Genomic DNA, 20,240 nt, shown 5'->3' with positions numbered 1-20,240 from the left:
CGAACGTGGGGCTTGAACCCACAAACCGTCAAGATCATGACCTGAGCCGAAGTTGGACGCTTGACCGACTGAGCCACCCAGGCGCTCCTTTTTTTTTTTTTTTAATTTTTTTTAATGTTTATTTATGAGACAGAGAGAGACAGAGCATGAATGGGGGAGGGGCAGAGAGAGAGGGAGACACAGGATCAGAAGCAGGCTCCAGGCTCTGAGCCATCAGCCCAGAGCCCGCCCCGGGGCTCGAACTCACGAACCGTGAGATCGTGACCTGAGCTGAAGTCGGATGCTCAACCGACTGCGCCCCCCAGGCGCTCCTTAAATAGAAATTATTGGGTACTAGAAATTTTATGGAGAAGGTAGGTGTGCTGACCCAGTGCGGTCAAGTCCACATTTGCATGGGCTTGATTCTCCTGTACACATACTTAGTTGTGACAGGATGCATAAGTAAACGTATTGAATGAATACAAGTAATGATGCTAATAATGTGTTGTTAAACAATGTCAGTATGAGATTTACTATGTTGGGGTTTATACTGAAACTGAAAGTCAATTGTACTATTTAATACTAAAGAGGTATGAGTCTCATCAACACACAGAGACAGAGGGGTGCTTGGCTGGCTCAGTAGGTGAAGCGTGCAATTCTTGATCTCGGGGTTGTGGGTTTGAGCCCCACATTGGGTGTAGAGGTTGCTTAAAACATAAAATCTTTGATAGAGACATAAAGACCAAGCGTAAAGCCCGCTGACCGTTCTAGCAACCAAGGAGACAAGCACATACTGTCACGAGACTAAATGTGTCAGACCAGACAGGGCAGGGTGTTCCCTCCAGCCACTCTGGAGGAGAGTGGAGCCTGACCCGTGAGCTGCCCGCTGTGAGGGAACACCAGCAGGGCTTCCCTGAACAGCCCCTCCTGTTGGGACCCCTCATGCACAGCCAGAAAGAGGGGACGTTGTCAGCTCACCTCCCCCCGTCCCATGGCAGCTCTGGCAAGGCCACTGCCCAAGTTCTGCGTGCCACGGGTGCCCCCACCCCAATTCCACATTCTTCTCCTGGATCCTTTAATAGTCGGCATTAGCTCACAGTCAAGCTCGGAGCCCGTGGGCCCCGCAGGGTGACTGTGCACTTCCTGTTCTGGGACGTGACACCTTCAAGTGGAGTGCTCAGAGTCCCACCTTTTGCCCAAGTGTGGGGGACGTCTCGTTCACCATAATTGCCGAGTACTTACGCCACACCCCCTCGGAAGTGAATGGGAAGGATTTTAAGTTGCCCGGCAAGAGACTGAGGTATGCTGCCTGCCATTCGTTCATCACTCTGCACAGGCAGTGACACCAGAGGGTTACTGATTCGCTCGTTGCCGCCAAGTTCACTCTCTGGGCCAGAGGCACTCTTGCCCTCTGCCAAGCTGCCAGCAGCTCTGGGGCAGGTGAGCCCGAGGCGGTCACTGGGGGACCTCATTCCCCGAAGGGGCAGCTGCAGCTTCTCACAGGGCAGGTGGCCCTTCTGCCGTCATCGCTGAGACTCAGCACGGTGAAAAACGACAGCTCCTCGGGGCACTTGTTTATTTTCGTAAACCATAGGCGTCTACTGTGCTAGGGTTTCTGTGTCGGCAGTAGGGGCCCCATTCAGCCTGCTCCTGAATGGTTCTCTGCTCTTCACTTCCGATGGAACCGTAGCTGGTTAGAGTCTCTTGTGAGGCTTTAGTGATGATGATCTGTGGAATGACAGCTTTCTTCTTGCTCGAGTTTACCTTTACATCAGGTTTCTCTAGAAGGAAGAAAACATCCAGGTATTTAACATCTCTGTGGAAAAGCCCTTCTAGAAGGCAGAGAATGTCTGTGTTAGGGCCAGAGCAAAAGAATTAGATGTGTGGTTCAGGAAAAGAAGTGGTCAGGGTCAAAAGCAGTCAGAACATGTTACAGAGCTTTCATGGATTGACAGCTCAGCCAGGAGGGTGGTGAGTACTCGACGCCCTCTTTCAAGGAAGGAAAAGGGAGACACGCTTCCACCATCCACCGTGGAGAGTCTGAGCTGCTGGCTGGCTCGTGCGACAGACCTGGAAGGAGAGAATGGAGAAAGAAGACAAAAGGCAGAGTCTGTCCCAGAGGTGAAGGCTCAGATACGCAGTTTCCCCTGCACAGAACCTTATCAGTCAGAACGCTGAAGAATCAGCATTTCTGACGTCGGCCACGGCATTCTCTTAAACTTAAGCTTCCAAGGGTTGCACAGAGCTTGCGAAATGCCAAGGTTGTCTTACGTTACACAAGACGAAAGCAGAAGTGCTTTCTTGCCTCCAGGGTTGTGTCTCCCAGCCCCCTCCCTGGGGTTACAGGTTTGAGGCACTACGGAGAGGTCTCTTTCTGTGCGTGTACCCAATAGAGCAGGGAGAGTTAGAATAATCGCACTGCCGCAGAATTGTTACAAAACGCTATTGCACTGGTTCCATTGCTTTGTCCCCCGCTTAAAATACCTCACGAACCCAGCTACGGGCAGGGGCGGGTGGATAGTTGCTCGTTCTGTGTCAGCCATCATTCTGAGCCCAGAGTAATGACGACAGTGACTACCAGCTCACGGCAGTTTCTGAAGTAGGTCCTCTTAGGAGCTGTGTTTTACAGGTGAAGGGACTGAGGCACAGAGAGGTCATGTGCTCAAGGCTGACGGTACAGGGAGATGCTGGGGCCCCGAGCTCCCTCCTTCTTCGTCACCGCATCCACAGCTCCGATGGTTTTAACTACCAGTGAAGGACCCATGGCCTGCACCAGGCACTGAGAGTGTCCTTTTTATTTTTATCATAAGTAAAAAAACTGCATTTCATCATATCTTGCATTTAAGTTGGGGAGTTCATGTTTTTTATATTAATACACACTTTTTGCGTATTCAGACTAAGAGGTGATGACTATGCGATTTAAAAACTGCATATGGAATGATGTGCACGCACTGTTTGATGCTTTTAGGGTCACATTATGGAAGGGGGAGTCCGGCAGCTGCTCGCAGGGCTTGGCTGAGCCCCATGTTTGCACATACAGGGGTGGCCTCTTCCACGGCAGCCTGTGTCCCGCTGTCTGGGCCCCATCCATTACACAACCAGCTCCCTTGAATGAACATAACTTGGGTTATTGGCAGTTTGTATCTTTTTCAAGTGATGCTGCAATGAACATTCTTTCATTTATGTACTTGCACATTTGTGAGGGTGTATCTACTGGCTAATTTACTGGAGTGAAGATTTTGGTAAGTATTGTCCAGTTGTTTTTTGTAAAGATTACGTCAATATATATTTCCACTAAGACTCTATAAACGGAACATGTCTCCATCCCCTCCCCTCATCCTTGCCAATTTGCTAAGTCTTTTCCCATTTATATGAAAATGGGAAGTACTGACTTCTGCCCCCACTGGTCCCAATCACCTTGCCTGAAGCTTCACCTTAGCATGGGGAGGTGAGCGTCTTGCTGCTTATTCACAGGCCGGTGGTATTTATTTTTCTGTGAATGCTGGTCACGTTCTTTGCTCATTTTGCACTTGGACCTTTTTTGTGTGCAAGAGCTTTTTGTACCTTTAGGAAGTTTGCCATTGGCGCCGGTACCGTAAACGGTTCAGACACATCAGTCTCTTTCTTCTGGCTCTTAGGGTCTGTCAGAGTGAAAAGGTGCTCCCTCCACCCAACCCACAAAAACCGTTACTGTTTTACTATGTTCAATGTTCTGGTTCCTGTAGAATTGGGGTAAGGACCGAGGCAGTGTCGCTGCTTTCTCAGTGGTCCAGTCAGCGGTCTCTGAACCGCCGAGTGAACTCTCCCATCTTTCCTCCACTCCTTCCACTTGGCGCCTTTATCATGAATTCCGTGATGGTGAGACACATGTGTCCACCCTGCTCTCTCCATGGCAACACACTTTCATGTCAGGGCTCAATCCCTCTTGTGCCTCTGCTCTTCCAGTTTCCTGCTAGTTTTACGTTTTTATTCTCCTAGGTAAACTTTAGAATAATTTGGTCCAGTCCCCAAAAAGAACTGTGGTGTTCTGATTGGGGTCACTGATTTTATAGACTAAGGGAGACTTAACATCTTTACATTACTGAGGTTCTCTAATTCAGAACAAGAGTTCTTTAGAGTTTTAAAACGTTTTCATGTAGGAACACGAATCTTTTTTAGGACTCTTGATACATATTACCTGTACTAGTTTTCAATTACTGTCTAACAAATTACCACAAATTTAGTGGCTGGCTTAAAACAGTACCTGTATTTGTCATCCCCAATTCTGTTGGTCCTAAGTCCAGGCTACGATCCAGCTGTCAGCCAGACTGCATCTTCTCGCGGGCCTGGGGCCTTCCAAACTCATTCAGGCTGCTGGGTAGAGGTTCATTCTTTATGGGTGAGGCACTGACGTCCCTGCTTTCTTGCTGGCCGTTGGTAGAGGTTGCTCACAGCTCCTCTCACAATGTGGCAGCTTAAAAAAATTTATTTTGAGATACGATTGACACGGTAGCTTCCTTCTTCACAGCCACCTGACACTGACTTTTTAAAAAAGGCTTCTCTAGTTAGGTCGGGCTGACCCAGGATAAACTCCGTTTGAAGTCAAAACCAATGGATTACTACCGGGATCCCGGGAGTAACACCCATCTTCTTCACAGGTCCCGCCCACATTCAAGGGGCAGTTATTACACAGGTGTTGTTCCCGGCAGCCAGGGATCTTGGGGCCTGAGAATCCCGCCTACCACATTACCAAGTTGTCTTCAGGAAAATCGGTATTTCCATCAACAATGTGTCAGAGCACTTGATCTGTTGTGTGTTATTCTTTGACCTCTCATATGTTGCAAATATCTTTTGACCTTACCATTTGTTTTACGTTTGTTTATAGAGGATTTGGGGAGATGTTTTACTTTTTAACATAGTCAGATTCTTCAGTTATCTCTTTGTAATGTCTTTGTTTTGACTCTTAGAAAGATGATCCCCACTGAGGACTTGTATTAAAATGTACCTATTTTTGTAGTCATTTCTGTTCTTTGTTTTAAAGTTTATTTATTTTGAGAGAGACAGCACAAGTAGGGGATGGGCAGAGGGAGAGAGAGAGAATCCCAAGCAGGCTCTGTGCTGGCAGCACAGAGCCCAAAGCGGGGCTCGAACCCACAAAGCCTTGAGATCATGACCTGAGCCGATACCAAGAACCGGTTGCCTAATGACTGGGGCCCCAAGGCGCCCCTGTAGTCACTTCTTATATTCACTTTCCCCTGGCTGGAATTTATCTGAGCACATAGCAGAAGTTAAAATTCAACATGAGCTTTCCCTTAAAATGGTAAGCAATTCCTCTAGCATAATTTATTGTATAATTCTTCCTTTGCCACTTACTTTTGGTGCTAATTTTATACACACACACTCATAGTAAGGTCTTTTTTTTTTTTTTTTTAATGTTTATTTTTTGAGACGGAGAGAGACAGAGACAGGGCATGAGCAGGGGAGGGGCAAGAGAGGGAGACACAGGATGTGAAGCAGGCTGCAGGCTCCGAGCTGTCAGCACAGAGCCTGACGCAGGGCCTGAACTCACAAACTGAGACACTGTGACCCGAGCCGAAGTCGGATGCTCAACTGATGGAGCCTCCCCAGGCATCCCAGTAAGGTCTTATTCTTGTCCCATATTTTGTTTCATTGATCTATTATATCGGAATTATATTATTTTAATTATTACAAATTTTGATGTATTTTTTTAAGATTTTATTTTAGTTTATTAAAATGATTTTTCATGTCTATTTTTGAGAGAGGCAGAGCGAGAGGGAGACACAGAATCCAAAGCAGGCTCCAGGCTCTGAGCTGTCAGCACAGAGCCTGACCCGGGGCTCGAACTCACGAACCTCGAGATCATGACGAGAGCCGAAGTTGGACGCTCAACCAGCTGAACCACCCAGGTGCCCCTTAGATTTTATTTTTAAGTAATCTCTACACCCAACGTGGGGTTCGAAGTCACAACCCCAAGATCAAGAGTCACATGCTCTACAGACTGAGCCAGCCAGATGCCCCAATTTTGATACATTCTTAAACTTACAATTTTGATACATTCTTAAACTTACAATTTTGAAGTTATAAACTCACAGAAAGTACCGAAAGTACAGATAAGTCCCATATACCTTTCACCCAGTTTCCTCCAATGGTAACATCTTACATAATTACAGTACAATGGCAACACCAAGATGTTGATTTTGGCACAGTTTGTGTTCTGTGCCATTTTATCACATGTAACCAGCACTAAGATCAAGATCACTAAGATCCAGATACACCACAAAGACCTCCTCTTTGCTATACCTCTATAGCCACACCTTTCTCCCCTCCCCCCAACCTTCCCGCCCTCCTGCCATCCCTAACAGACTCTGGCAACCACTGGTCTATTCTCACATTTCTATAATTTTGTCATTTGGAGATTATATAAATGGAGTCCTACAGCATGTGATCTTTTGAAATTGGCTTTTTTTCATTCAGGATATTTGAAATAGCTGACTTATTGCAAATAGGCACACTCTACCTTCAAAAAATTATGGACATATTCAGACACACATGAAAACGATAGTATAACGATACCCATATATGCATCACCCAGATTCAATGTTTCGTCCTTTTTTTGGTCTATCTTCCTCAGTGTTTTTCCTGAGTACTGTCAAGCAAATCTCAGATGTATAATTTTACCCATAGTTAATGCAATATGTTTATCAAATAGGGATTATTTTTAGCATAAGCACAATAACCTTGTCATATCTAAGAAAACCATTATTAATACCTAATACTCAATTTGGTTATCTCAAGAATGACTTAGCCCAGGCCCACGCTGTATTTGGTTCCTAGGTCCCTCAAGTGTCCTTGCACAGTCCTCTCTGCTATAGACTGAATGTTTGGGTCCCCCCAGAAGTCAGGAAGTCGAGTGTGAAAGGCCTAATCCGCAGCGGGATGAAATGTGGAGGTGGGGCTTTGGGGAAGTGATTAGGTTGAGATCATGAGGGTAGAGCCCCCACGATGGGATCCGTGCCCTTACAGGAGGAGGAGGAGGAGACCACAACCCTCTCTCCCCAGCCATGTGAAGACACAGCAATCTGGGGCATCTGGGTGGTTCAGTCATTTAAGCATCCAACTTCACCTCAGGTCCTGATCTCAGGGTTTCTGGGTTTGAGCCTGGCATAGGGCTCTGTGCTGACAGCTCAGAGCCTGGAGCCTGCTTAGGATTCTGTGTCTCCCTCTCTCTCTCTGCGCCCCCCCCCCCACTTGTGCTCTGTCTCTTTCTCTTAAAAATAAATAAAATGTTGAAAAAAAAAGTCTTTACAGGCACAATGTATCTGTTTATCCCCCTTGCAAAAAAAAAAAGACGATGACACAGCAATTTGATGGCTGTTTGCAGGCCAAGGAGGGGTCCTCACAGGAATCGAATCAGATTGTTGGGACGACTCAGCCTCTAGAATTAGGACGAATAAATGTCTGTTGTTGAAGCTACACAGTCTATGGCATTTTGTTACAGCAGCCAGAGTAGACCTTTTTTCCATGTCATTTATTTGCAGAAAAATCGGGGTCATTTTTCTTCCACTAGAATTTCCAGCATTTTGGAGCTGGCCGATGGCACATTTTTGTGGCGTGTTAATGTGTGGTATAACGTGTGTATGTGGGTTTCGTAATGCAAAGTTGTAAGTATCTACAGAAGTAGCAAGACAACGAACCCATCCCACAGCTGCCACAGGTCAAGCGCAAGGTCAGACTCCACCTCCGCCCCAGCGCTGACCCTCCATTCCAGTTACCGCTGCTACATGACAACTTTCCCCAACCCGTAGCAGCTTGAGACAACCGTTTTATTTTCTCACAACTTTAAGGGTCGGGAATTCAGGACAGGTTTGACCGGGCAGCTATCGTTTATGGTCCCCAGGTGGCTACAGTTGGATGCTGTCTGGGGCTGTGGTCTCCGAAGGCTCCGCTGGGCTGGACGTGCAAGACGGCGGCTCCCAGGGCTGGTCACTGATGCCACTGCTACGTGGTGTCTGGTGGCTCGGCCGGGGAGACCCACAGGCGGGGGGGGGGGGGGGGGGGGGGGGGGGGGGGCAGAATCACCTGAAGGTTTGTTCAGTCCCAAGTCTGGCCCTTAGGCTGGAAGGGCTTAGAGACCAGGGCTGCGAGGCCTCCCCAGGGGGCTGGGCTCCTTCCCGGCGGGGTGTGGCGGCTCAGGGTTCCAGGCGCCGGCCTGCGTTCCCGAGAGCAAGGCGGGCGGCATCGCCTTTCCCCGCCCAGCCTCACAAACCACTTTTCTCCACCTTCTATTGGTTACAAGAGAATGTCAAGCTGGCAGAGATTTAAGGAGAGGCTACAGGCCCCGCCCAGGTGGGAGGGGCATCGAGGTCACACGGCAGAACCGGAGGCAGAGCAGGGGCTGCGGCTGCCTTTGGAAAGCGTCCTCAGCCGCACCGCACTCTTTCCACTTCGCAGCAAATCTCAGACACCGTCTCCGTCAGTCACATCGATTTATACCTGAGTACTTTGGGTGCAGCTCTAAGAGACAAGGACTGGTGTGTATTCCATGCGCTTTTTTTTTTTTTTTTAACGTTTTATTTTTTTATTTTTGAGACAGAGAGAGACAGAGCATGAACGGGGGAGGGTCACAGAGAGAGGGAGACACAGAATCTGAAACAGGCTCCAGGCTCTGAGCTGTCAGCACAGAGCCCGACGCGGGGCTCGAACCCACGGACCGTGAGATCATGACCTGAGCCGAAGTCGGACGCTTAACCGACCGAGCCACCCAGGCGCCCCTATTCCATGCGCTTTGAAGCATAATTCACACAAGATAAAATGCCCAGTCCTTAACTGCACAGCTGGATTCGTTTTCACAATTGTATGCACCTGTGTAATCACCCCCACGAGAGGCAGAACTTTCTACCACCATGCAGCGTCCCCACAGGCTCCCTTCCAGTCAGCTAGCCTCTCCCTCCCTCATTCCTACCCCAGAAAGAACTTTCTGGTTTTTATCCCATAGTAGTAAGACCTACTTTTATTATTTATGTGATACACAGCATTTTCGACTTGTTAGGACTCTCCATTGCTCTTCGGCTTTTGTAGTATTAGGTTAGTTGAAGGAAACTTGGACTCCCAAGGCCCTACTTTTTCCAAATCTAATAGGGAAATTCTTCAGCTTTACAGCACAAATGTGAGAGAGAAGCTGCTCATGCCCTAGTTTAGATGTTCCACCTGGCAGACCAGGTGTCTGCAGTTCTGATCGCCGGATCCTGCTCTCTGCAAGGTGACCAAGACCCGCTGCGTCCGCCTTATTGAACGCAGCCTTTTCTGGGTTTACTTGATCTCTTTACAACATTTAATGCTGTTGACCAAATTACCTTCTTTCTTTTCTAACAGCTTTGTTGCGGTATAATTTACATACCGTAAAATTCACCTGTTTGAGGCATACCATTCAGTGATTTTTAGTAAACTTTCAGTGTTGGTCACCCATCGTTCCAGTTTTGAGAACATTTCTGTCACCTTCAAAAGGCCCCTTGTCCCCATTTATGGCTGATCCCTGCTCCCACCCTTAGTCCGGGCTTCCCTTTATATAAATTTGCCTTTCCTGGACACTTCACGTAAATAGAATAACGATACGTGTGGTCTCTTACATTTGGCCTCTTTCAGTGGACTATCAGGATTTGGGGACTCCCTCACGGGCACGATGTCAGTAGCTTGCTCCCTGTCACTGCTGAGATGCCGCCTTAGATGGAGAAACCACACTCTTCGCCTTCTCTCTTGAAACCCCACCTTCACTCTCGCTCTCTGACCTTGCCCCTCTATATCCACCGTCTCTCTACCCTCTGAAGTGAGGGCGTGACAGACACTAGGTGCCTCTCCAGCCGACACCCAACTGCCCACACCTGCCTGTACTGGCAGAAGTCCAGCCCCAGAACTTTCACATCTGAGCCTGTCCTGGCGATGCTGGGCAGGTGAGACCCTCCAAGGGAAGGTTCTTGCACCGAGAACAGCCCCTCGTGAACGAGACAGCAGTCCAGGCTGCACGTGACACCAAGGGCCATCCAGCTCTCTGACAACACTGAGGGTGGCAAAAGCGTAGACCCAAACAGTCCTTGATGCCATGGGATGCTGCTGAGCAAGCCACCGTGAGTGCCCTCTTGTGACCCTTCATTTGGGAGGTGTTGAACCCCTCAGCAGTACAGCCGCATCTTGTTAGCTGCTCTGTGACTCGCAGCCAGAAGGCTCCTGACCGACCGGCAGCGTTCTTCAAACCTCCTCCCCAGGACGCTGGCCCTTCCTGCAGTCTTCCATTCAGGCAAGGGTTCATACAGCAGGATCTGGAGTCCGGGCCTTGCTCCCAAGCCCAGCACCCTCATTTCAAACGGCTTCCTGCCCTTGACCTCACAGGTGCCTCAGTCGGAGCCCACCCGTGCTCACCAGGCCAGCATCGTCTGACCTACCAACCATTCATTCCTAGGTCAGTGATGCCCCACGTCCCCTCCAACAGCAGGGTCTGCGGGTCCTACCCCCCGCATCCTTTCAGAACTCCTACTGCCAATACCTCATTAGTTCCTACTCCGTTGCTGCCACGGGCCTATGACAGGTCCCCTCACTGCCCCCGAGTAGCCTCTATTCTGGAGAAAGACTTCTCCAAGGCACAAACCCCATCACACCTGCTTTGTTTTAGTTATTTAACAGTTCCGTTTCCATAATGCACATGATAAAATGGATGAAAGGCTTCATATTCTGGCTGCTTCTGTGGCCTCATCCCCCACCCACCCCCACCTGCAAAGGTCTGGCCACGCTGGGCTGCCAACAAAGTGAATACATTTACCAAACCGATCTCTGTCCCACCAACGTCCTAGTTCCTCTGATCCCTGTGCCCCGGGTTGAGTTCCCACATCCCTTCTTACAGGACTCCCAGGTCCTGTTCCGGTCTGCGGAATGTCGAGGGAGCAACAGTCCTGCCCAAAGACACTCGGCCCTCGGCAACGGTGGGTCTGCCTTGCAGCCAGACGCTGCGAAGTCCCTCTGGACTCTGCTATGCATCTACCACCTGGAAAGTTACCCAAACCTTTATCCACCTGCTGCTTTCCGCCGACAATTCTGGATATTTACCTCCTACATAAAGGTCCTAAAACCCTTCCCTCACTAGGGCATGCCCCCTGCCACTGGTATCCCACCACTCAGGCTCCTTTCTACACCACCCCCACATTCCCCGGCCTCAGGTTCTGTCCCCTCCTGGGCGTGACTTACCTTCGACTTCAGATGAAGCCCACTGTCGCTTGGCTGCCCCTCTCTTTCCATGGAGGCTCTCTGCAGGCTTAGCGTCCGGAGGCTTCTCAGACTCTTGAGAATGCCTGCCCGTCGGCCTTTCCCTGGCCTTGGGAACTGAATAGACGCGCCCCTTTTGCTCCTCACCTGAAACACACGGACCATTAGTCCTACAGTTTACTGGATCCCAGTCCTTCAGTTGGCTGCTTTGGCCCACAATGAAACAAGGAAGCTCGCAAGCCTTGGGTCCCTCCGTCTCTCTGAACGTGGGTGTTTCCGTGGGTGAAAAGACTCCCGAGGCACAGTCGTCAGGGAGGACTCAGGCGCCTCACTCAGGAGTGAGGAGCGGGGGCGGGTGGGGCGCCCAGCACCCCCAGCCCCCGGCGTGGGCGGACCCCGCCGAGCGCCCCTGTCGCCCCGCCAGCCCTGCGCGAACCGCGGCCGCGGGGCCTATGAGACGACGGGCCGACGGCCCTTTACCTTTCCTAGGTTTGTGTTTGCTTTTGGAAAGTCCCATAGGTGAGCCCACCGCTCCCCGCCGCAGCCCCGCACTCCGTACCTCTGCTGGCGCGCCGCGGGAGTGACTCACAGAAGCTAACCCGGCCGACCTGGCGCGGGTCTCCACGGCAACGGCCCGCCCCGCCCCGCCCCGCCCGCGGGACTTGCGTCGTGGTCTCGCGAGAGCTGCCGGTCGCCGGAAGTGGGCGGTGACCCCGGAAGTTCCCGCGCGACGGAGCTGTTTGGTGCGATCCGCTGGGCCCCGGGGTTCCCGTCAGTCGGTTCCTGCGAGGGCTGCCCCTGCCGGACCTGCCATGGACGGTAAGAGACCCCGCCCACCGGGGGAGGGCGGGGCTCAGCCGGGCTCCCCCAGGCCTCAGTCTCCGACAGCGATCTCCGATCCCTGGGCCTAGACCCCAGACCCCGCTACCCGACCAGGGACTTGGATCTCCGGCCCTGGACCCCGATCCTCGATCCCCGGAGCTTCAAGCCCAGAACCCGATAAGGATCCTCGACCCCACACCCTGCCCCCCTGCCCCCAGACTTCTCAGCGTCCGCCTCCCAACCCCCCAGCTCCTACACCGGCTAGGGACATCGGCCTCCTTGGGGTCCTGGGATGTCAGGTCAGAGGGCACCAGAAAAGGAGACAGTTGCACCACTGCCCCCAAAACACCACTAAGAAAAATAGGAAGAGCTCAGGCAAAAAGCACTTACGGTGGGCCAGGCACGGTTGTGCATGTGGCCTACTGCATAACAGCTCTTGAGATAGGAACTTTATGCCCCAATCCTGCAGACAGGGAAACAGAGGTAGTCATCTAGCTCCCTGGTCTTGTCCTCCACTGTCTACAGCACTCACTCTGCCCCGTCCGTGCTCCGGGACACTAAAGAACAGGAAGAATCAGTGGTAAAGTGAGGTACATACATTTGCTAGAACGTTTAGGGGCTGGTGTGATAGGTTTCAAAACTCACTTTGTGAAACGTAAGAAAACTGTACAACCGTGTCGTTGTCACAAAGGAAGTTCTACGGCGGTTGCTTCAGCACCACACACCCAGCACTACCATCACCACAAATGTTGGGTTTTGCCCCATAGTTTACCCAGTTCTTGGGGGAACTTTCTTTTGGCCGTTTAGCTTTTTTCCTGGGTTAGGTTTTGCCTTAACAGCTGTTTGCTCTCCAGAGCCGGTTCCTGCTCCTCACATGTGAAGAGAAGGAGGCAGGGAGCCAGGGTCACACTGTAAGGTAGAGAGTTGGAGAGCCTGCCAGGAGTGTCCCTTAGCTCTGATTTACAGATTCACAGGCGGCTTTGGCCTTGACCAGGGCCTGCACCGATAGGTGGTGGATGCACGTGGCTACCTGAAACCCCACTGGGTTCTCAGCGGGGGGCGGGGGGTGCTTGATTTGCATTCGTGAACACTCAACACCCTCCTGGTTGCAGGATTTCCTTCCTGCATTCCGGGCTAGTGCAGCAAACCCTTTCAGACATCATTCTCCGAATCTAGAAATTGAATAAATAGAGAGAGTTTCCACGTGAATCTGGATCTGTCTGGTCCTTGAGTTTGGGTGTGTGAGTAGCAAGAGTGAGCTGTCAGTACTCCCACGTCTCTTTGGTTCCTCTGTGTCGGGAGGGAGGCTCCTGAGCCTGAGTTGATGGCCCAGGCATGCCAGCTGCCATGGAGGGGGGTCTCTGTAGGTCAGCTCTCTGATAGCATAAGAGTCCTCATTCTACTTTTTTTATCCATTTACTTTTGGGGAAAAAGTGTCTATAAAATATCCTCCAGTACCGAGTTTTATTAGATTGGGAAAGAATCCCAAAGGTCTTTGTAAAGTTGCGTTAATTATAAACGACTCCTTGGGTTTTCACTGAGGGCCACGTGCTGCGTCCATGACCTCATTGGCCTGCACACTGATCCTTGAGGCCAGCCGGTGCCATCCTGGTGTTCTCTGGAAGGAGTCACAGGTTAGGGAAACTGTGTTTGCCCAAGCCCTCTGGCCAGTGGGGGAACAGAGGTAGCACGCGGTCCAGCTTCTGCCTCCAGTGTGGGCTGGGCTTCCAGCAAGGGCCCATCCATGCCTGCGTCCTGATCCGGCTCTTTGTGTCCAGGAGGGTCTTAGCGGCCCCCTCTGCTTGTTAGAAGTGCCCCCTTGTCTTAGCTGGAATCCTCAGACCATCTCCTTTTTTTGCAGATACCCTGTTCCAGTTGAAGGTATGTACCAAATGACCTCTCACCCCAACCCTGTCCTGGTGGTCGGCAGATGAGGTCAGACGCTGGCAGTCGCAGTCAGAAGCACAGATTTCTGCACGGTGCTCACCCAGACTGGTGACGAAGGGGGGTATCGAATCGGCTCCATGGCACGTTGCTTCTTTCCTTGTCTTGGGCTGAGCAGAAGCAGCTGAGTGGGCGAGTCCGTGAGACAGCGAGCACGTTGAAAAGACACAACTTGGGTGTTGGGTGCGTCCCTTGATAGGCACGTTAGAACCGTGCTTTCCAATTCTTTAAAATCCTATCGAAGGAGAGCGTTCTAGGCAGCGGAGCCGGCCTCTTGTGACTGGCCCGGGGCAAGCTTCTCCATAACCACCCGTGGTTAGTTGTGACAGACCGGGCAGGAGTGGCGTGCAAAGGTGTTCACAGTAGCTCGTCTCGCTGGCTCTGCTCTGCAGCCGGGCGAGGGTGGGGGTGGTGGAGAGCGCCTGGCGGCACCCAGGCACTTTATTCAGCAAGCTTCCACCTTGTGGACCGTGCTCAGGGCCGCATTTCCGAGTCAGGAAAATTTGGATTTTTCCCTTAAGCAGAGGAGGAGTGTGAGGTGGGCAGACAAAAGAAATCCTTTCCGTAGGACAGACAGACGGCCCCGAGAGGGAGCATCCACCTGCCCTCTGCAGCGGTGAGGGCTTCAGATCTGTGCTGCCCTCCGCCAGCCACACGGAGCCCTTGGAATGTGGCTAGTTTGAGGAACTGAATTGTTACTTGTACATCATCTTAGGTAACTGGAACTTAAATAGCCATGTGTAGCTAGTGGCTCCTTTGCCGGACAGTGCAGGCTTACCGAGTCTGAAGGAAGCGAGGTCGGGACGCTAAGTGCCGCAGACACTGATGTAAAAGCACCTAAGCAGTGAATGTGAATGGGTGGGCGACCTTCGAGAGCCTGCCCTGCCCTGTGAGCCCAGCACTGTGAGCACAGCCCTCGGGGAGGTGGGTTTTCGCAGGTCGGATCGTCTGAGTGAGAGGTGCAGGAGCAGTCAGGAGGGCCCCTGTGATGCTGGGTGTCGCAGGGGCCCCACCTCTGCATGTGCTCCCAGGACTGGCCAGTGGAACACGTGGGCTGGTGCCTCAGAGCCGGTTGGCGGAAGGACAAGGGGCTATATGTAGAAAAAAGGCGGGGCTCCTGGGTGGATCGTGGGGTCGAACGGTTTGCGAGATCAAGCACCGTGTGGGGCTCTGCGCTGACAGCATGGAGCCTGCTTGGGAGTCTCTCTCTGCCCCTCCCCCACTCACGCATGCGCGCCCTCTCGCTCTCAAACTTTAAGAGAAAGAAAGGGAGGAGGGAGGGTTCGGGGGACAGAATTCTCTCGCAAAGAGGGCTATCCTTGGGTATGTGACACTTTTGCAGATTGAGATATATTTCAAGTAGATGTCGGGTTGCCTCGGCTGGGCCCGGTCTGGGATGTTCCAGGACAGAAGTGGCCAGTGGGGAGACGCCCACGAGAGGGCGGTATTTGTGGCTCAAGGGCAGGCAGCGCCCCTCCCCCACCCCACCACCTCTAGCGAGTGCAGGGGCCCCCCTGGGCTGAGGCCTGCACGTGGGAGCCCCGTGCTACATCATCCTGCTTCCAGACCGGGCTTCCCAGAGGGGCTGCGGTACTTGGCAGGCGGGTACCAGGGAGACGCGTTCGCCGCCCAGCGGCCCCTCCCATACACAGTACCGTGTGAGGAGAGCACTCTGAGGTGTGTGTCCGCTGGGGATTGTGAATTATTCCCCGGGCTACTTGGGGTAGCTTGAAACACACACTGTCAGGTTTTTTCCGCGGGCGTTGAAAGTCCGTAAGTAGTGGCGATTGTGCGAGTTGCCTTTTTAACTTCCCGCTCCGGGGGAGGCTTTGGGCAGGGTGTTCTGGGAGAGGACCTTGTAGGAAACCCCTTTCGGCCCTCCCTTTCCCCCGAGCCTCAGAGGCCCAGGGAGCCCCCTTCGTGCAGCCCTGGGCCGGGAGGACACTGGCGGAATGGGGGCAGGGAGGTGCCGGTGAGGGTGGGGGGCGTGCCGCAGGGCGGGCTCTGTCCGACCTAAGTGTCCTGCTTCCGCTCAGTTCACGGCAAAGCAGCTGGAGAAGCTGGCCAAGAAGGCGGAGAAGGACTCCAAGGCGGAACAGGCCAAAGTGAAGAAGGTGAGGCCGCGTCTGTGGTTGTGCTGGCGCCTTCTCTCCCTGTGGGGGGCGCTCCCCGCGACTCTGGCCGCGGCTGTTCTCACAGGAGCCAGCTCGAGGCCCGCGGGGGCTCCGGTCCGCCCCCCGGCCCCCCGAGAGTGTCCAGAGCCAAAGGACCGTGCTCGCCTTGCCTTTGTCTCTTTGTCCGCGCCTTTTATCCACTTCCAAAGTGCTGAACCTGCTTTCTCACAGACCGTGTGGGAGGCCGGCTTCCGGCCACCCCTGCCGTGACCCCTTCCGGCTGTCTTCCTTCCGCACCTGGCGCCTCGGGCCTCAGAACCTGGGCAGCGGTGGGGCAGCCCCTCCGCTGGCGAAGGGCGGGGCTGGCGGTGTCCACGCTGCGGAGGGGAAGGTGGGCTTTTCCAGCAGGGCTTTTTCAGGCGGGCCTTTCCAGCAGCCGTTTAACAGGTGCAGCAGATCCTGGGGGTGTTGGATTTGGGGGCTCCCAGGGCAGAGGGGAAACTGGACGGCTGGCTCCACTCTGGGTCCTTCGTGTTCCCCCCCGCGGTCGTGCTTGCTTCGGCACCAGCGTGTCCCGCCCTGGTTTCGTGAGAGGGAGCGCGGTGGGAGGAGAGAGGCCGGGCCCGGCTCTCCTGCTCAGCCCTCAGTGCGGGCTGGTCTGGCGCCCGGCCTGGACACCCCAGCTCCCGGATAGGCTTGGGGCCTAGCCTCTCTGCACTTTCACGAAGCCCGCAGGCGGAAGGGGCCGCCCCAGGCTAGCGCATCTCGCCCTCGGCAAAGCCAGGACCAGGTCCCTGAGCAGGGCGGGCAGAGTTCGGACAAACAGCCATGTTCTCCCAGCTGGTGCCTCCCCGACTTTCAGGCCCTTCAGCAGAAGAACGTGGAGTGCGCCCGCGTGTATGCCGAGAATGCTATCCGCAAGAAGAATGAAGGCGTGAACTGGCTCCGCATGGCATCCCGCGTGGACGCGGTGGCCTCCAAGGTGCAGACGGCCGTGACCATGAAGGGGGTGAGTGCTCGTGCCTGGGGTCGCCTGCCACAAGGACTGGCCTGTGCCGGCAGGGCCGGGGGGCCTGGCTGGGCCGGGGGAGCCACGCCAGACCCCTTTGGGCGTGGAGTAGGGATCACTCGACACCGTCCGGGCAGCACCAAAGGACAGGACGTGGCGTCCTCAGTCTTCTTCGGTGCCCACGGTCTGGGGACCTGCCAGGAGAGAGCCTTGCAGCCTGTCCTGAACCTGGCTTGGCTGGGCCGGGCCTGGAGTCCTGTGGGCCTTGGGGGGGGAGGGGGGGACTGTGTGCCTGGGGAGGGTGCAGAGGGCCCGTCCTTCCTTCAGTTCTGTCGCCGCCTCACGTTCTCCCGTGCCAGGTGACCAAGAACATGGCGCAGGTGACCAAAGCCCTGGACAGGGCGCTGAGCACCATGGACCTGCAGAAGGTCTCTGCGGTGATGGACAGGTTCGAGCAGCAGGTGCAGAATCTGGACGTGCACACGTCGGTACGTCGCCCGTGGTCTGGGTGTGCGGGGGTGCATCCGGGGGGCGGCCCGTGGTGGGCCACGCGGGTGTTTCCCTAGCGGTGCCCCGTGGCGGGGGGTCGCCTCCAGAGCACCCGAGTCTTGTGGAGGCTGGAGTCGGCACGCGGAGGCCTAGCAGAGGAGAGGGAGGCCCGCGGCTGGGGTGTGGGGGCCTCTCCCAGTGATGGGCCGGAGAGGCTGTGTGCGGACATGTTAGCTCCACACCCAGGGCGCCGAGAGCGCCGGAGAAGGCACCCTAGAGGGAGTGGGGGCGGGAGCCTCGTGCGGGTGGAGGGAGCGGGCAGGAAACGTGGTTGAGACGGGTGGCCGGAAACGGGGCTGCGGCGGTCCTCCCGAGGCCGCAGGGGAGGTTCCTGGGGCCTGCACCCACCTGCCCAGAACGTGACCCCCAGGTAATGGAGGACTCCATGAGCTCGGCCACCACGCTGACCACGCCACAGGAGCAGGTGGACAGTCTCATCGTGCAGATCGCCGAGGAGAACGGCCTGGAGGTCCTGGACCAGCTCAGCCAGCTGCCCGAGGGCGCCTCCGCCGTGGGGGAGAGCTCCGTGCGCAGCCAGGAGGACCAGCTGTCCCGGAGGTGGGCTCGGTGCCCCAGAGGTGCACCCCCGGTCCCTCCTCCATGCTCTTGACGCTGGGGTTGTGGGGGAGGGGCTCGGTGCCCCCGACCTATGCTCTGATGTGGGGGAAGGGAGGCGCAGCATGGCCTTAGGGGGAGCGCTTGTGCGGTAGACTTTGGCCCAGCGAGTACCGCTCTTTCCAGGAGGCCCCCGCCCCGAGGCCCAGTCCAGGGCCCATCTGATCACCTCTCTCTCCTGCTCCTTGTTCAGTGTCTGTGTTGTGTGTCAGCCATGGTGCTCCCACACCTGTCCACTGATCGCTTGAGGAAAGGAGGTCTCTGCTGTCCCTAACATACCAGATTCTTGACAACGCGTGGCCATTCCCCGAGCCTTCCTCTGCTGCCCCCACGCGGCCATGCAAAGCTGAAGTTGAAAGGAGAGGGTCACGGCTCCATGGATGGGTGCGGGGCCTTTGGCCCCCAGGGTGGGTGTCTTGTCCTTGAGCGCACAGCAGGTCAGAGTGCTTCTGCCCCTCGCCCTCCCTCACAGGAGTTGTGTTGGTTCACAGGTTGGCCGCCTTGAGAAACTAGCCGAGATCCTGCTGCAGGGCCCTGCGTCCCCCGCCTCGACGTGCGGGAAGGGCCGGGGACGAGGGCTACATCTCCCCCCCCCTCCCCCCCACGCCTCTTGCCTTCCTGCACGCCCTGCAGCGCAGCCCTGACCTCCAGGCCTGGGAATTGTTCCTCTTAGCGTAGACGGTGGCTCTGTGTCCTGGTGGGTGAGTTTGCACAAACTTCTGACTTCTGTGGGTTATTTCTGTGACTCCGGGCTGACCAGCTTGGGGTTCTGCAGGCCTCCCCCTCTCCATCTCCTACGCTCTGAGGAGTTGATGGGGACTGACCAGTGGACACCGTGTGGACCGTGGGGGCCTCTGGACTCCGTGCTGCTGGCAGTCAGCAGGGGTCAGGGCTGCTTCCTGCTTCGGGCCGTGTCCCCACTCGGGGTTTCGGTGTGAGGCTCCAGACTCCCGAGTCCAGGCGGGCCCACCCGGGGGCGGGGGGGGGGGGGGGGGGGGGGGGAGGTGTCTCGTTCCACTGCCGCCTCCGGAGGACCTGGGCCCTGAGAGCCGTGTCGTGTGTCCTTCAGGAACTCAGGGTCTGCCCCGAGGCCCCTCCCAGCGGGGAGCAGACGGTCTCATGCTACCGGTCGGGTGCTGCCCCTGCACCGTGCTCTCCTGTACTGTAAATGATAGGTGCCTCCCCGCGACTGGGCTCTCCTCCTGCCCACACCGTCAGACCTGGAAGTCAGAGTGGCTGGCCGGAGCTCGGGGGCTGGGAGAGGTGCCCCCGGCAGGGCCGTGGCAGCCACAGCCAAGCAGCTGGCTGCAGCCCCCTCCTGAAGATTTTCCGTGACGGGCTGCGGTTTCTAGTTTTTTCATTTCCTGAAGTTTACTTTGTTTTCTTGAAGCTTCCTGGGTTTTTTGTTTTTTTGCCAAAACGGGAGCAGGCGGCAGATGGGGGGGTGTTGGTCCAAGCCTCCTTCTTGGCACAGGCTGGGGGGGTGGGGGGTGGGTACTTCGTGGCTGGTACTGAGCAGGGCCCAGCTCCGCGCTCGACTGACCCCCCGACCAGTCCTCCCCAGATGCCTTCGGCTTCCGGGGCTGCCCTCACACCCACGGCTCTTGTGAACGGAAACGTTGGAGACCCTTACCGTGACTCGCTACGTCTGATCTCTTGGGCCTGGTGGCTGTGGGTGTTCTGTGAAGTCCGCTGTGTTGGCCTGGGCACTCGGGACGGTGATGGGAGACCCCAGAGGGAGGGTCAGAGTGCTGGCTTCCCTTCCTCAGTGCCAACCTCGCCTCACTCCCTGGCCGTGGTCTCTCAGGGCGCCCACGTGCAGGGGTGCAGAGAAGGTCCTGAGAGTCCTGCTGCCGAGGGGGTACAGGGCTCCGTGGCTGTGGCTCATCAAAGAGCAGTGGGTGTGTTTGCCCGGTTCCTAAAACACTGTTGTGAGTAAACAAATTGATCCCTGAGAA

The 20,240-nt window shown here is 54.9% G+C and overlaps 2 protein-coding genes and 1 long non-coding RNA gene across 3 annotated transcripts in view; 2 read left to right on the top strand and 1 right to left on the bottom strand.

The window, feature by feature from the left end:
• The window catches only part of LOC144614655 (uncharacterized), a 6,064-nt gene extending 868 nt beyond the window's left edge, over positions 1–5,196 (top strand). The window contains exon 2 of the long non-coding RNA XR_013552614.2: positions 2,609–5,196. This is a non-coding gene — a long non-coding RNA (uncharacterized LOC144614655). The remainder of the gene's footprint in view (positions 1–2,608) is intronic.
• Positions 1–11,894, bottom strand: part of CDK10 (cyclin dependent kinase 10) — a 24,984-nt gene extending 13,090 nt beyond the window's left edge. Inside the window, exons 1-2 of the mRNA XM_078439184.2 lie at positions 11,789–11,894; positions 11,212–11,376 (exon numbers count right to left, since the gene is read on the bottom strand). Coding sequence (XP_078295310.1) covers positions 11,212–11,262 — 51 coding nt within the window. The 5' untranslated portion in view covers positions 11,263–11,376; positions 11,789–11,894. The remainder of the gene's footprint in view (positions 1–11,211; positions 11,377–11,788) is intronic.
• Positions 11,875–20,240, top strand: CHMP1A (charged multivesicular body protein 1A). The gene is made up of 7 exons (XM_060649912.3): positions 11,875–12,048; positions 13,913–13,932; positions 16,032–16,109; positions 16,972–17,118; positions 17,478–17,606; positions 18,038–18,225; positions 18,774–20,240. The coding sequence occupies exons 1-7, from the start codon at positions 12,042–12,044 to the stop codon at positions 18,793–18,795; spliced, it is 591 nt and encodes a 196-aa protein (XP_060505895.1). The 5' UTR covers positions 11,875–12,041; the 3' UTR covers positions 18,796–20,240.

Source organism: Panthera onca, chromosome E2 (assembly GCF_046562875.1).
Source record: "Panthera onca isolate mPanOnc1 chromosome E2, mPanOnc1 haplotype 2, whole genome shotgun sequence".
Classification (NCBI taxonomy): domain Eukaryota; kingdom Metazoa; phylum Chordata; class Mammalia; order Carnivora; family Felidae; genus Panthera; species Panthera onca.
This window is presented reverse-complemented; position numbering and strand designations above follow the sequence as displayed.